At 49.9% G+C, this 14,381-nt stretch overlaps 1 protein-coding gene across 2 annotated transcripts in view; it reads right to left on the reverse strand.

Moving 5' to 3' along the window:
* ATF6 (activating transcription factor 6) overlaps nucleotides 1-14,381 on the reverse strand; it is an 80,955-nt gene that overhangs the window by 39,289 nt on the left and 27,285 nt on the right. For both annotated transcript variants that reach the window (XM_039839845.1, XM_039839846.1), the window contains exons 11-14: nucleotides 12,768-12,881; nucleotides 11,681-11,780; nucleotides 7,908-7,975; nucleotides 6,201-6,312 (exon numbers count right to left, since the gene is read on the reverse strand). In XM_039839845.1, coding sequence (XP_039695779.1) covers nucleotides 6,201-6,312; nucleotides 7,908-7,975; nucleotides 11,681-11,780; nucleotides 12,768-12,881 — 394 coding nt within the window. The remainder of the gene's footprint in view (nucleotides 1-6,200; nucleotides 6,313-7,907; nucleotides 7,976-11,680; nucleotides 11,781-12,767; nucleotides 12,882-14,381) is intronic.

Here is a 14,381-nt window from a genome sequence, read left to right on the forward strand (position 1 = left end):
GAGCTGGAAGGAACGTGCGAGTCTAACGCTATCATTTTACGGGCGATGCCCCTGAACCCAGGCGAGGCCGTGGTCGCGTGGCACAGCGACCAGCGGAGTCGGGAGAACACCGGCCTCTGACGTCTGCCCCGACGAACTGTTTAAGAAACGCTTCCTCTCGCTGGTCACGATGCAGCAGAAGCAGTCTTTCTTAGAATGCGGTTTGCTTCCAGAAAATGTCCTTTTTCCTCATTATGAAAAATCTGAAATTTGACGAGAAGGAACCTGCCAAAACTTGAGGCTGCCGGTCACCGAACTCCGCCTCTTAGGAGTGTGTGCCTGCCACAGCTAAAGGTCCGACCGCATCACAGCGGACACGCACTGTTTCCAAGTTTCACTGTCATTCGAGTCACACAAGTGATTTTAAACAGCCACTGAGAAAAAACCCCTTACTTCTGCAAACCCCACCGCTTGTAGCATTTTGAACGGCGAGATGGCAAAGGCGCGGAGCAAGGGCACGGGTGAGCGTGGCTGGAGCCGCGGGCACCAGCCGAGGGGTCACGGGCGGGCTGCAGGGAGCCGCGGCGGAGCTGGCGGGAGGCCGGCCGGGGCGAGTGGGCCTCACCGGCAGCAAAGGCAGGAGGCCTCGCGGGGATGAAATGGACGCGCGTGACGCAAACACGGCCACACGACGGCTGCTGAACGGGTGGGCAGCCGTGCCCACTCGGGAGGGTGTGCCACCCTCCTGACGAGGCCGGAGACCGGCCACTCCCGAGCCGTGAGCTCTGCGTCCATGCGTGCTGTGTACCAGCCTCGTCACAGAGGCCGCCGGACAATCGTTTCTCAAACATAAAACAAGCTATTTTAGAGTTTGCAATTGAAAAGTCCAAGTAATAGAATTCTTTCATGCTAGCTAGCAATCTGTTACAGAGCCAGGGAACAAATGACTAAATCCCCTAAAACCACGGCAGTAACTCATTTAACGAGGCGCACGAGATCAAACGTTGCTGATGTCAAGGACCTGGCACGCCACACAGAGTCCACAAGACAATGCACTGACACACGCACGAGGCCACCTCCCTGGGAGACGCTCTGGACTTCTGATTTATTAGAGCAGGGTCCGTGTCGGCCAAACTACTTCCCTTCTAAAAGATAGCAGAGATATTTTCCCCCAGTGTTTTAAAAAGAGACTAGAAACCCTCAAAGCCCATTTACCCTATTCCCCGGTTTAAAATCTAAAGTTATATTGTAATCTTTCGGACAATTAAGTTATTCTTCATTGTTAAGAAAGTGTCACCTAAAGTGCTCTAACCATAATCAGGTAATAAACAAACGGAATGAACTTAATTGTTCTGCAAGGGCTCCAGCAAAACCACAGGCAGATCTGGCAGCGTCACAGGGCTGGCTTGTGAGGAGCAGTGACTTTTCCATTTACACAGTTGCAAAGGGAAAGCCGCCCTTCAGCCAGGACGCTCCGCTCACAGCCGCCCTTCCGGCGCGTGCCATTTCCGTGTCCTCAGACGAGCCGCCAGACGCTCTCGCTCTTTCGTCTGTAAATGGGACTAGGAATACTGACGCTGCCACGTGAAAGACACTAACAAGATGACGTAGGTAAAAGAGACTCGTGAAGTACACTGTTCCTGGACATGAGAGGCGTCAGCATTTGCACACAGCTGACCAGACACGGACACGGACTGTGACCGGTGTGATCACTAAGTTACCCTGGGTTAAGCGGGCACTCAGACAAATCAGCTGTTCTTTATAATGTGCTTTAGACTTGGATGAGAGTCCGTTTCGAAGTGAGTTAAAAATTAGAAGAAAAAAAAATCTTCTAAAAGGTTTTTCAAAATGTCTCTCTACTGCGATAAGACTTTTTTTAAGCAAGTATCTTTCCAAACTCACATATTCACATTTCTTTTCCAACTGGAGAAAGAATCTGGCTAGGAGGCCGTGACGGTGTAGATAAGAACACGGCCAGACCGCAGACCCGCGCGCGCCCCCGCCGTGAGGTCCCGCACTGAGGGCGGCCGAGGCCCCTGGGGGGGCGGACTCTGCACGCCAGCTGCCTCTGAGCACCAGGGAGGCTCCTGCTGTCTGGGTGGCTGCGTAGTTACACACACCAAACAGAAACTTCCAAAAAATAAGTGCTATGCGCTAAGAAAACAGGCCACTCTTCCGAGCATGTATTAGGTAGTCATCTAGGCATTAATTTAGGAAATATCACTGCTCGTTTGTGACTTTTTTTTAAGTGGTCTTCCAGTCACATCACCTGTCGGCCTTTCTGCACCGTTACAGCCTTCCCTCTACTTTGCCCAAAGTTTCAAGTTTCTGGCTCATGCTGCTTGAATCCCTATGGATACCAGACAGCAACCTTTCTCCAGAAAAGAAAGCAGGAAGTTCTAATGACAATACACTCCAAAACGTTTCTGCCAAATGTTCAAACATGAGGATGCAAGTACCTTGCAGTCCCGTGGGTTGTTAAACATGTCACCCACGTGATTTCTTCTCTCTAGAGCTTAGATTCTGAGACAAGAATGAAGCCGATGCGTCTCTGCTCAGTCGTCTCGAAAGAACTTTCTCCCGGAGTTCGGCACTGCTTATTACTTCTTGGATCACTAAAATAGACCCAAGTTTCCTTAAGCAACAGATGTAAAAAGAGTCCCTAAGAGACGATGGAAACAATGCAGCTCCAGCACTGGGGCTTCTTTCAGTGCAGCACGCCTAAGACTGCTCTGCGAGGCGGCGCTGTGCCGAGCACCAGGGGCGGGAACGGAAAAGCACGAGACGCTCTCCGCTCTGAAGAGGCTCAGGACAGAGAGATGAGCCTTTTAGCTCAAACAGTCAGGGACCGACACGGCGAGGACTTTTTAAGTCAGGCTGCGCAGCGGAACAACAGTTCACAAAGCCCTCGAGACCCCTCGCGACCGTCTTCTCAGAAGAGCGGGCCAGGCTGTGCCTGCGCCTAACACTGGCTTCCAAGACACGAGAACGCGGTCCGTGCTGTCGACCCCGCTCTCTGGTCGATGACGGCCTGTGGGTCACCAGACGAGGTTGTCGGCGCAGTTCTCCAAAGGGGGCGCTAACCGTCCACATCTGACCAGACCTTCTTGCTGTGCTGCCGCAGGATCAGGAATGACAGGCACGGCTCTGACGCGGCACGCGGACCGGAGCACAAGCAGGGGACTGCCGGCCGCGGGGCCGTCTCCTCCGCTTCCCCCGCCACAGCAAGACCCTGTGACTTAACCCAGGCCACACGCACGGCACTGCTGACGAACAGCTCAGAAGAGACCGACGAGGCCGGACCTGCGAGTACAGAAAGTGCTCACAGAGAGAGGGGGGCATTTCTGAGGCAGGCCCAGGCGACAGCTCCGGTCCTCGCTGTGTGTGTGACACTCTGTAGGTATCTGACACAGATGAGAAGGCAAGTTAGGTGTCTCCTTTTGATCTGAGGGACAGGTACCGAAAGCAGAAAATATGCCAGAAATTAAAAGTTTCCCGAAGTGGCGTCCATCTCATTTGAAAAAGAAGTATCAGGCGGGAGTGGAGCTGGCATGTCGGCATCGGAGAGACCCGACTTTTAGTGGGCAACTGCCCCAGAAGATGAAAAGGGCCTCTCGGGGTACCGGTGGACCAGAGGGCGGCACCACACCTCGGAGTGCACTGGAGTTCTAGGAAAAGTGACCCCACTCTGCCTCCTTTGCCCCCAGCGCCGGCCCCCCGCTCCGGACTCAGCTTACCACCTTAGCTGGGGCTTTCGCTCCTGCCGCCTGCTTCTGTCCCGCGCTCCGGAAGCCAGGCTGTTATGGCCTTTAGCCCGCCCCTCCCTCCCTGAATACACTAGCGCAGGAAAGCATTAAGAAAAAAATATACATTCAACTTTATGGGATTTTTTTCTTATGAATGCATCAGTTATACCATCAGAGTGACCTGGAAGTTTGAGAACGAGTTATTTCCCAGCAAGCCCTGCTCCAAACCACACCAGAGCGAGTCAAGCGGGGAGAAAGAGGCAGCACCGACAGGCGCGCAAGCCGTGAACACCTGGAACGACACGGCGACGCTGGGTGCAGGCGAAACCTGAAGGAAGTCAGAACAGGAGAGCGTGAGCTCGGCCAGGACACGGGGCAGGGGCGCTGCGGTCGCCCATGGGCGCCTCTGCCGGTGGCTCAACCGCAGAGAGGCAGAAGGTGCAGCAGTGGGGTGGGAGGGAGGGCACATCCGGGAAAGAGCTGGTTTGGCAGATGACAAACCGCGAAACAGTCCACGCTACTCCTACTTTAGATATCAAAATACTTGTTAAATACACGTCCGATTACAGAATAAAATAATGCAGCCGCTTATTGGCTCTGTCATGTCTACTTTATACTAAGCAAAGCCTCGGGCTTCAGAATCTCTATATTTCTTAGTTTCCAATACAACCATACAGTACCAATTGCAATAATTTCTGTCCATGGAATTAAGAACCTAAGTGGGAGAAAAAGTCTACAATCTTCTGCACAAGAAATGCTGCCACTCACCTTTCTGATGAAACTGTTAGCGTATTCTACATCGAAAAATTGAAGAAAAAACAAGCATGAGGTCATTACTACTTTTCTTTCCATTCTAGCAGGAACAGAAAGGACAATCCAGGATTTAAGAACCAAATTCCTGTCCCATGACATAGATTATAGTCACCATGATAAAATTAACTCCTTACCCCACTGTTAAAACAAGAAAAAATGCAAAAAGATGTCTCTAACTACTGTTTTCTCATTAGGTTCAAGTTCGTCCTTGCTTCTCCTTAATACGTAAGACCGAGATGGGACAAATCAGTAATCAAGAAACGAAAAATCCAAACCGAACGTGAGCGCCCTGACAGTTTCCCCGCGTGAGGAAGACCGCTAACTAATAAGAAATAGCTTTCACAAACACGAGAAACGTAAAGCACGTATTTTTAAAAGTACCATCCATCTTCCTTTGTAAAATACTGTCCCTTTAAAGCTAGGAATATTTTCTGTAAAAAATACTTCTCTTTCTTACAAAGACATCACTAACCGTGACTTCAACACATGGCTTGACAATTGCAACTGCGAATATATACCCAACTCTTTGGATCGAATAGAAAACCTGGCCCGAACCTCGGAGGAGTCCTGGGCCAGATGCGAATGGAACGCGTTTCTGCGGTAACCCCACGGCGTGCACCTTCAGCGCACTCGCCTTCACATCCGCCAAGCCTCCCCTCCGCAGCGCTGGGTCCCACTTGCAGAAGTTTACTCTTTTCTTCCACTTCAAACATGACTGTGTCAACAGTAAAGCACACACTTAGTTCTCATGAGCCGGGCCCGCTGGAGCCTTGCGGAGACCCTGCTCCCAGCCGCTCCCTGCTGCTGAAAGCCAGCGGGAGGCCGGTGCAGCGCAGAAACGACACAGACCTCGAGAACAGGCCGAGCACCGGGAAGTCTACGAAAAGGCAGACATCGTGAGCCGCGTCACCGACGTCTTCCAAATCTCCCAGCACATTCGATCCGTGACCAAAACCATGGAACGCTTCCCTAACCTTCAAACGTGACAGTTCTCTGGTCCTGAAATTCTGGGCTCCTAGGTATTGAAACCTCAGGAAAGGAACTGAGTTTCCTGAGCATTTCAGTAGCGAGCGCTGACAAGCAGAGAATGAACTGCTTACTCTGTGGTTAGTGTGTGCTTATCTATAACCCCGGCCCCGCTACATTCTTCGAAAAAGGAAAAGGAAAAGCCCGGGCCCAGACCGTGGAGGCGTTCGAGCTCGTGTGTCCCTGGCTTGACATGCAGCACACCCACACACGCGTATGGCAGCTCTACGGACCACAGGTTTCCATTTAATGGGAAAGAGACAGCACGAAAACAGCTACGCGTTTTCCGCACGATCTACTCCACAACGTGCAGGGGCTGTGTACACACGTACTCTCGCACAGCCTGCCGGGTGGCTGACACGTCCTCCCCAGCAGGAGTGTCAGGACCCCGACTTCTCCACAGCCGATGGGCGTCCCGCCACCGGCCTCCCAGAAACGTGCCTGTTTCCCCTCCTCCTTGGCTCATGCACAGGGGTGACAAAGCCAGCAAGGAGCATATCGTTCCTCGGTACCAACTGCCCGCCTGACCTCAGCTCCATGCTGACCTGAGCGGCCCGGCCCCGTGGGGCCACGGCCGGCCGGCGCCGCGGACCACGCAGGGCTCGGCGGCTCCTTCGTGCCTCCGAGAGCACTTACCCTTCGGAACGACACAACGTAGAACGTGTCCCCCCTTCTGCGGATGGCATCGAGGAAGTCGTGGTAGCTTCTGGGGGAGGCGTGGTACACCTGGAGCTCACGTCCCGAGTTCCTGCAGGAGCGAGAGACAGGCAAGTGTCCTCCACCGCCAGATTCATGGCCCCTCGGAGATGCTTCCCGCTCTGAGGCCACGTCTGTGGCATGACAATCTCGACCAGGACGCCAGTGGCAGTTTGGCGGTTTTTTATAACATTTTGAAAGGCCCGAGGTCAGGAGATTTGGAAGAGTCAATTCACTAAAGCGGAAACTCATTTCTAGATAGAGGTTTGAGAATGTACCAGAAAGTCAAGTGCATTATAACGCACATGAAAATAATGAACGTATCAGAAAACAGTTTTCTGTGCTGGTTTGCATGATTTTAAACTCTTTGGTAACAAAACTTAAGGCTGAGGAAAAGTTCTTTTCACTGCTCTGTCAAGTCTGGGAAGATACACTTGCCTGGAGGGCTGTGTGGAAGGGAGAGAGAGCTTAGGACTGACGCTGGGATCTTGGCTCTGGATCCCTGCCGCCCTCAAGTGGGGATGCTCGGGGAAGTCAACCTCTGAGCAACCCCGGTTTCCTCGCCAACAGAATGAGAATAACTATATAAACGGACCTTGCAGGACGGTGACTGGGGCCAGAGACGTGACACTGCAGGTGAAGTGCCACGTGTGGGTCCTGTCCCCCAGGACTCGCTCAGCAATCCGCAGCAGAGATGTCAGTACTGTGGCAGCGCCATGATAAAATTGTAAATAAAATTACAGTGCCTCAAACCCCACCGTATCCCCAAAGATTCACTCAGATGACATCACTATAGGGCTCAAGAATAAGTCTATTACTGTTTAACACAATAAGTTAAAGGAGAGTTAAAGAAACGATGCTTCATCTTTCTGCAGAAAGATGTGTCCTTCCTCACACGCTCTCATTCTGTACCTCCAATCGGTCCTTACTGACCGACGAGGAGAAACAGAGCCCTGAAAGGGAATTACGAGCGAGTCGAAGGTCTCCCTTTGAAGCAAGTCCTTTGCTCACTAGCCATGTCTGACTATGACGCTTTGAATATAGTCGATTTTTAAAGTTCATGACAGTTTGTTCGTAGTCCGTGGGACCCTGAATTAGCGAGTCATGCAACAGGCTCCCGTGAGCCCTGGTGGTGGCATTTCCACCGCAGATCAACACATCGCCTTGTCGTCTGCACCTGTTCAGGGCCCCCCATTCAACACACGTGTTCACGCCGCAGCACTGAGCTCCCCAAGCCCAGGCCTGAATGAAGCTCCTGTGACATGGGCTGTCCCCACGAGGCACAGGGCGGACCCTCCTGCACTTAGGAACCCGAGACAACAGCTCAGTACCACACTGGGGCCATCTTAAACGAGGTCTCCAACGAAAAAGCATAAAAATGTGGAAAATGTGACACTAAATACGCCCCAGAAAGGACACTTGTTTACCACGCGAGGGCAGAGACGGGCAAGGAGAGCTTCGCTGTGATGACCTCACCTGGGAACACTGCACATTTGCAGATGACCACACCAGTGCTCCGAGTGCTGACTTCGGGATCACAAATAAATTTTAGCAAGTAGGCGACTCACAAATACAGAACTCATGACTCATGAGGGCCAACTGTAATTCACGTTCAATTCCTGGTCCGGAGCGTCCCCACTTCCTCACCTGATGCTAGTGGTCTCTGTGTACTGGACGGCCATGAGCTGAGACCCCGAGTCCTGCTCCAGAGCCCCCTGGAAGGGAAAGAGCGGGTTAAAGCCACAGCATGAAGTTCCATGAAGGTCTCCCCGTAGCGACTCAGTCGGCACTTACATTTACTGACCTGTCATTAAAACATCACGGTTGGTGTCTTTTTCGTGAATATTATGTAAACGTAGTAAGTTTACATAACTCGACGCCAACACAGAAATTACAACTCCTTTGGTCACACTCTGGGCCAAGAGATGTGTCTTATGGAGAGTGAGACATTTAAGACACTTCTCATAAATTTTTTTAGAAAACAGCCCAAATGCTCAGTTCAAGTTTTATGACCAAGTCATGTAGGTACGACTGAACATTTAACAACTATGTTGGTCTAAAATACTTCTCTTCCCAATGAAAAGCTCCTGAAGTCTGAAAGGCCCACGGGGAGGCCAGACTCCACCGCTGGCTGAGTGAGCCACGAAGCCTTCACGCTGGCACACGCCTTTTGACCAAGCGTCGAGAGGTCTCGCCGGGAGAAGCGACACTTCCTTCCCTGACTCAGAAGTGAGCAGCCTTAAAACACCGGCTTACAGAGACACTGAGCAAACAGAAACTGGACACGCCGGTTACCTACCTAAGACTTAGGCCAGTTAGCAGAGGAACCTCTGAAAAACCGGCAGTGAGCTTGGGCATCCGCAGGATGTGGATCGGCAAAAACGGCAGGCGGTTACACGGGAGGGAACGGGATTTAAAATCTCCAGTGACGTGTGGAGCTGTCTTCCCTTTAGTTCTGTCACTTTTTTTGCGTTATGTATTTTAAAGTTTTGTTATTAGGAGCCTATATATTTAGAATTATGTTGTCTTGATTTAATGTCCTTTTATACGATGAAATTTCTTTCTTTGTTTCCTGTACTATTCTGTCTGGAAGTCTACTTTCTCTGATGAATACAGCCACCCCGGCTTTCTAATGCTTCATGTCCGCACAGTATACACACTTTGTCACCCATTTATTTTCCATCTGTGTCTTTATATTTAAAATGTTATTTCTCGTAAACAACATAGAATAGTGTCTTGTCTTTTAAAAATTATAGTTTGCCAGTCTCTCTTTAAGCTGATATCTTTAGTCTATTAAATTTTATTACTAACGTGGCTGGGCTTAGTTTACTATCTGGGTATTTTTTTCTATGTATCCTATTTGTTCTTTATTCGTGCGTTCTTTTCCTGCCTTCTTTGGTTGAAATATACTTTTAGTATTCCATTTTTATTTCCTGTACTCACTTTTTAAGCTGTACTTCTTTGTGCTAGCTTTTAGTGTTTGCTCTAGCAATTACACTTCGATCTTTAAGTGATCATAGTGTACCTGGAAATATCATTTGAACAACACGAAACCTTCCTAAGAGTATACTCCATTTACCACCTCTATACTTTTCTGCTCCTATCATCTTGTATTTTACTTCTACATAACCTGTAACCCCCACAACGAACTGCTCTGAGTTTTTACTTTAAAAAAAAAAAGAAAGGCTTTTAAAGACATTTACATTCACACACAAACACAAAATACACTAAAAACGAGAGGAGCATCTATTATTTCTCTCGCTCTTCCTTCCTGCAGTTTAAACCACCTCTTTTAGTATTTCTTACAGTGCAGATCTTCTGGAGACGAATTACGGTAATTTTTGTCTACCTAGAAATATCCCTATTTTCTCTTCATTTTGAAAAATATTTTCACTAATTCGATCCTTTACCTCTTCTAACACTTCAGTCTATAAAGAGGGTAGAATTACGAAATGACGCAAGCCAAATGTGGTACGTAAGGTTTAGAAATGACAGAAACTTCAAAGAATGTCAATCTGTTAAATACGCAGACGATCTTACTGTACTACTGGGTCCACATTCCACCTGCAAGGGGTGGTGCGAGGGGAAAAGGCTGAAATGAGGAACGAAACCCAGCTGCACGCTCTACACTCACCCAGACCCAGAGAAGCTGAGGACCAAGCAGAGCAGCTGCTGGCTCCACACCGCGCGAACCACAGGGCTGTCCGTAAGCGGTGGCGCCGACAGCGGAGGAGGGTTCTCCCTCCTCTGACTGAGCAGAACTTCTCACCCTGACTAATATGGACTTACCCCTGTCAGTCCTTTCTCTGTAATGGCGTGGAGTCCCACACTTCTCAACACTACCCAAGCTCGCTAAAGAAAGATACGCGCCCAAGACAGTAGAGAGAGAAGACTTTAAACTAGAAATCTCCTCCAAATGTTCCAAGGCTGTAAAATTAAAATAATTTCCATTGCACGAACATTCCTTCAAGATCAAGGAGCCCCGACCACCCATTACTCTGTGTATTTATCTAATGTGCAGGATAAACTAACATGAAAAATTATGTCACAAGACAAAAGAACTCACTTGGGCCAAGGACTTTAATCGAATTTTCGTAAAGCCCATGTGCCAGCTGTGTGCGATGATCTAGTCCCACCCCTCCTTGCTCCTCCCTGTACAGCAAAGGACAGAAGCCCAAAATTTACTCTACCCAAACTTGTTGCCACTGGGGTTCTGGATAATATTAATGTCCTGCCAACAAGACACACTAGTTGGCACCAGATTTTGAAAAGTAGAAGGGGGACGGAGTCCATCTTCCCTCTGGCCATGCTGTCACACAGGAGTTTTGCAGAACCGTACACTGCATTCCAATGCCACTAGCAGCTTTGGAACTCTGCAGTAGCTGTGACATTGGTGACAATGGCCTTAACCTCCAGAAGTACCAACAACCAATCAAGTTGCCATAACGTGAACAAAGGTCTCGGAGAGGCCCGTGTTTCAGTGTGTCAGCGCCCGAGCTGGCCTGGGCCAGGCCTCCCTGGTCACTGCTAAAGGAAAGCCACCTGGCAAGCTCTGGCAGACTTCGAGGGACAACGAACCTCTGTCCACTCAACTGCTGAGAACTGGAGGCTGCTGCCACAAGTGGAGTCTCCTTAGAGGAGCTGTCCCTCGCCACCTAATCCAAAACAGCCGCCTATCTCCCAGTTTACACGTTGACTTCCAACCCACTCTTTCTTAGAGAACGTCTTTCATGTGGCGTATACGTAAGTGTTTATTCACTTGTTTCCTGTTTCTCTCTCTCACTAGGATGTAAATTCTTGAGGCGAGGGTTCCGTCAGACTCGCCACCGGGCCTCAGGGTCGGGAATAGGACCCGGCTCACAGCTGCCGCCACAGGGGACATTTGCTGGCAACTTGCAATGTGCCAGCTGCCAGTCTAAGTTCTTCAGAAGCAGTAATAAATACATGATGAAGACGGAGTGACTACGAGAGATGGCGCTTTGTGGCCAAGGACATGAAGGGGAAGGCAGCTAACTAAGCTGAGTCCAAGCTGTCGCCAATCCACACTGCTACATGTCTACGGCCGAGGGTGCCACCAGGGAGATGGGGCTTCACTTCCAAGCTGCCCCACATTTCAACGCCCTTTCTGAAAGGCTCTAAGAACAAGAGATACACAGCGTCATTTGTTAAGCATTTTGTGCCACAAAATATTTGATACGATGTCCAGGCACAGGAACCCCTGATTGGAAAGCAAATTTGCGGGAGAGGGCAGGGGGCAGCACCCTGCGCCCTGGCCCAGTGCTAGGAAACCTGGGGGCTCCCCCGGGGTGACAGCATCGGAAGCAGCAGGGGGCGCGGCTCAAGTTTGAACACCCTGAAGGGAAGAGGGTGGCCCCGCAGGGGCGGCGGGCAGAGCCAGAGCCAGAGCCGAGCAGACACACCTGGAGGATGCGGGTCTTCAGTTCACTATTCGTCATTCTTCTCGACTTGGTCCTCTCCACCTCGTGTCTGTGCACCCACCCTCGGAGTTCATGATTTAACCTATAAAACAGCGTAATTAAACGCGTTACCAGAAATAACCATCTCGCCCTATCCCACAGGTTCCAGGAAGCGTCCCAGTGTCTGGACTTCGGTATCGCTTTTTGACTGGGAAGAGCGAAGACACCGTGTGGTTGATACGACATGGATTTTTCCACGTAGCCTCCTCGACCACGAGCTCACGGTTCAACAACAACCGCAGCCGGACACCTGCCGCACGGAAGCGGTTCTCGCTTCTGCCCCTGGCCGTGCACAGCGACAGCACGGGCCAGGGAGCGCCAGGCCACCACGGGGCCCCCGCCCACGAGCGGGGCGCTACGGCCTGCGAAAACCACCCTCCTCAGGAGGAGGAAAGGACGGACTAGAGTGCTTGGAAAAAAACCCGGATATTTTAACACTCTAGACTCCAAACTTCCCAATTTTCCAACACCAGGAATTTTTTTTAAAGCCTAGTCCCAATAAAATTTCCCTTTACTTTGCTTACTTTTTAGAGCAGCTGTGAAGCAGTTTTACCGATGTTTACTTAACTACAGCTGATCACTACTTATCACAAAGAAAAAACTCAGGCAGCTTTTGAGGTTTGAGGCTAGGATCCAAAATCGCAGGAAAGAAGTCCAGAGAAAAGCAAGTAGGAAAAGGCGCACGAACGGGAAAGTGTACGCAGAGCTACATCTTCAGATCATCTTCTCCCTAATCTGAAGAAAAGGGACCTTCTGCTCTGAACGCTACCACCGCTGGTCTAACCCTTACCTGAGCTTTCATTCTGTGCTTTTCAAGTAAGACGTGTTCAAGTGTGCGAACCCCACTGCCAGCTCGTGAGACAGACCCATCACGCCTCCAGCAGGCTGCTACGGAAACGGGACCCCCACTGAGACGCCTACGGTCACCGGACAGATACCTCGGAGGTCCTCTCAGCCGCCCAACTAAGCCGAGCAAGGCTGTCCCCGACCCCCAGCGGAGCGCGGGAGCCCACCCAGATGCGACACTCACCTGAGGGACTCGGTGGCGTTGACCAGGGGCTGACAGGGAGGTGGGGGCAGGTAGAGCAGGGGCTCCTCGCTCAGCACCATCAGGGCTTTGTCACTGGGAACGGAGCGGCCGTATCTGAAACACACATGCACAGAATGTGGCTTCTCGCACCTTAACTTCCTAAAAGTCTAATGTAGAAAATCATAACTGGAATTAGTTTTTTACAGAAATAAAAATATAATAAATAGAACATACATTCAGACAGAAGCAAATATGACAGAAAAGGCGAGAAGTAGAGACCATACGGCACGAACGTCATTTTCTCATTTTCTACAGAAATCATCACAGTAATTCACATTTATCTAGCCCCCAGTTACTGACACTGAAATCACTGGCCCCTTGACAAAAACGATGTGGCAGAGTGGAAAACTAAGTTAAGGTCTCCTGCCTATCGACACTAAGTTGTTTGGAATAAAACAGAGACGGCGCTGCACGGGTAATGGCTGTGCGCACAGAAGGGAATCAGCCGGAATCGAAAGGCTGAGGGAGAAAAAACTCTGCCTTGTCCGTGGTGAAGTCCGAGTGCCTGTGAGAGGCTGTCTGCCACACGAAAAACCTGGGAACAAAGGCCTGTGACAGACACGTCGTTTTAAAAGCCAGGCCTGCCTACCTACAAAGACACAAATGTTGTAGTGCATTCGAGAAGGCCGAAACTGCTTTTGAAAATACATTTCTGATTTATAATTTTATTTCCACACGATAAACTCTCGTAATGATTTCTGCACATCTGTGCTGACTGGCTTTGTTCTACCAGCCAAAAATATTCTTTGGAAAAGAAAAAAGCTGGACAGAAGAAATACCAGGAAAGAGCGCGGGTGAGTTGAGCCAGCGCAATCTGGAGACAATCAGACCCGCGCCGGCCCGGAGGCAGCCGAGCTCTGCGCCTGTAAACCGCTCAAGGGCAAGACCTGCAGCGCGTAAAACACTAACGGAAAGGGCCGGGCTGAGGAGAACGCCTGGGACGCGGGCAGGTTCTGGCTGGTGCCTTGTACGCAGGGCGACTTTCCTCCCTCGTTTATATGGGGCAGCCCCGCCTGGAGCCCGATGTCCTGACGTAACAACCCTGCCCTACTTTTCATTCTCAGAAGCGTCCCGATTTGGTTGACAAATTATATGGTCATCTTATTATGCATCACACATTCCTAAGACTAAAAAATATATGCAGTTAATTAAATGGCAGGCAAACACAGTATTATGACTCATGGGCTTGGGATCTACCTTTTTAGTTGAACCAGTTCTCTGAACTCTCCTAAAAAACGAAATCTAACAAGAAGACGAGTCAAAAAATGAATACAAATGTCATGGCAGAGTACAAACAAATCACCTAAAATTCAGTTCAAAACCCACCCATATTTGGTGCTTTTAAATGTTTCACACACATTTTTGGTATCTCTTATTCAGTATTTATAATGATAAAAGTGAGAGCACCAAATTAATGGACTGACACCTACTTAAATGTGTAGGTACTGTGTGTTTCAAGATGTGTGTTAGTGCGCACAGACTGAGACTTTAAGCGCGCACCTCTACGAGAATTCTAAAACTAGTAAAGACTTCGGAAAGGAAATTCATTCTTAG

The sequence above is a fragment of the Pteropus medius genome, unplaced genomic scaffold (genome assembly GCF_902729225.1).
Source record: "Pteropus medius unplaced genomic scaffold, Ma_sr-lr_union100, whole genome shotgun sequence".
NCBI lineage: Eukaryota > Metazoa > Chordata > Mammalia > Chiroptera > Pteropodidae > Pteropus > Pteropus medius.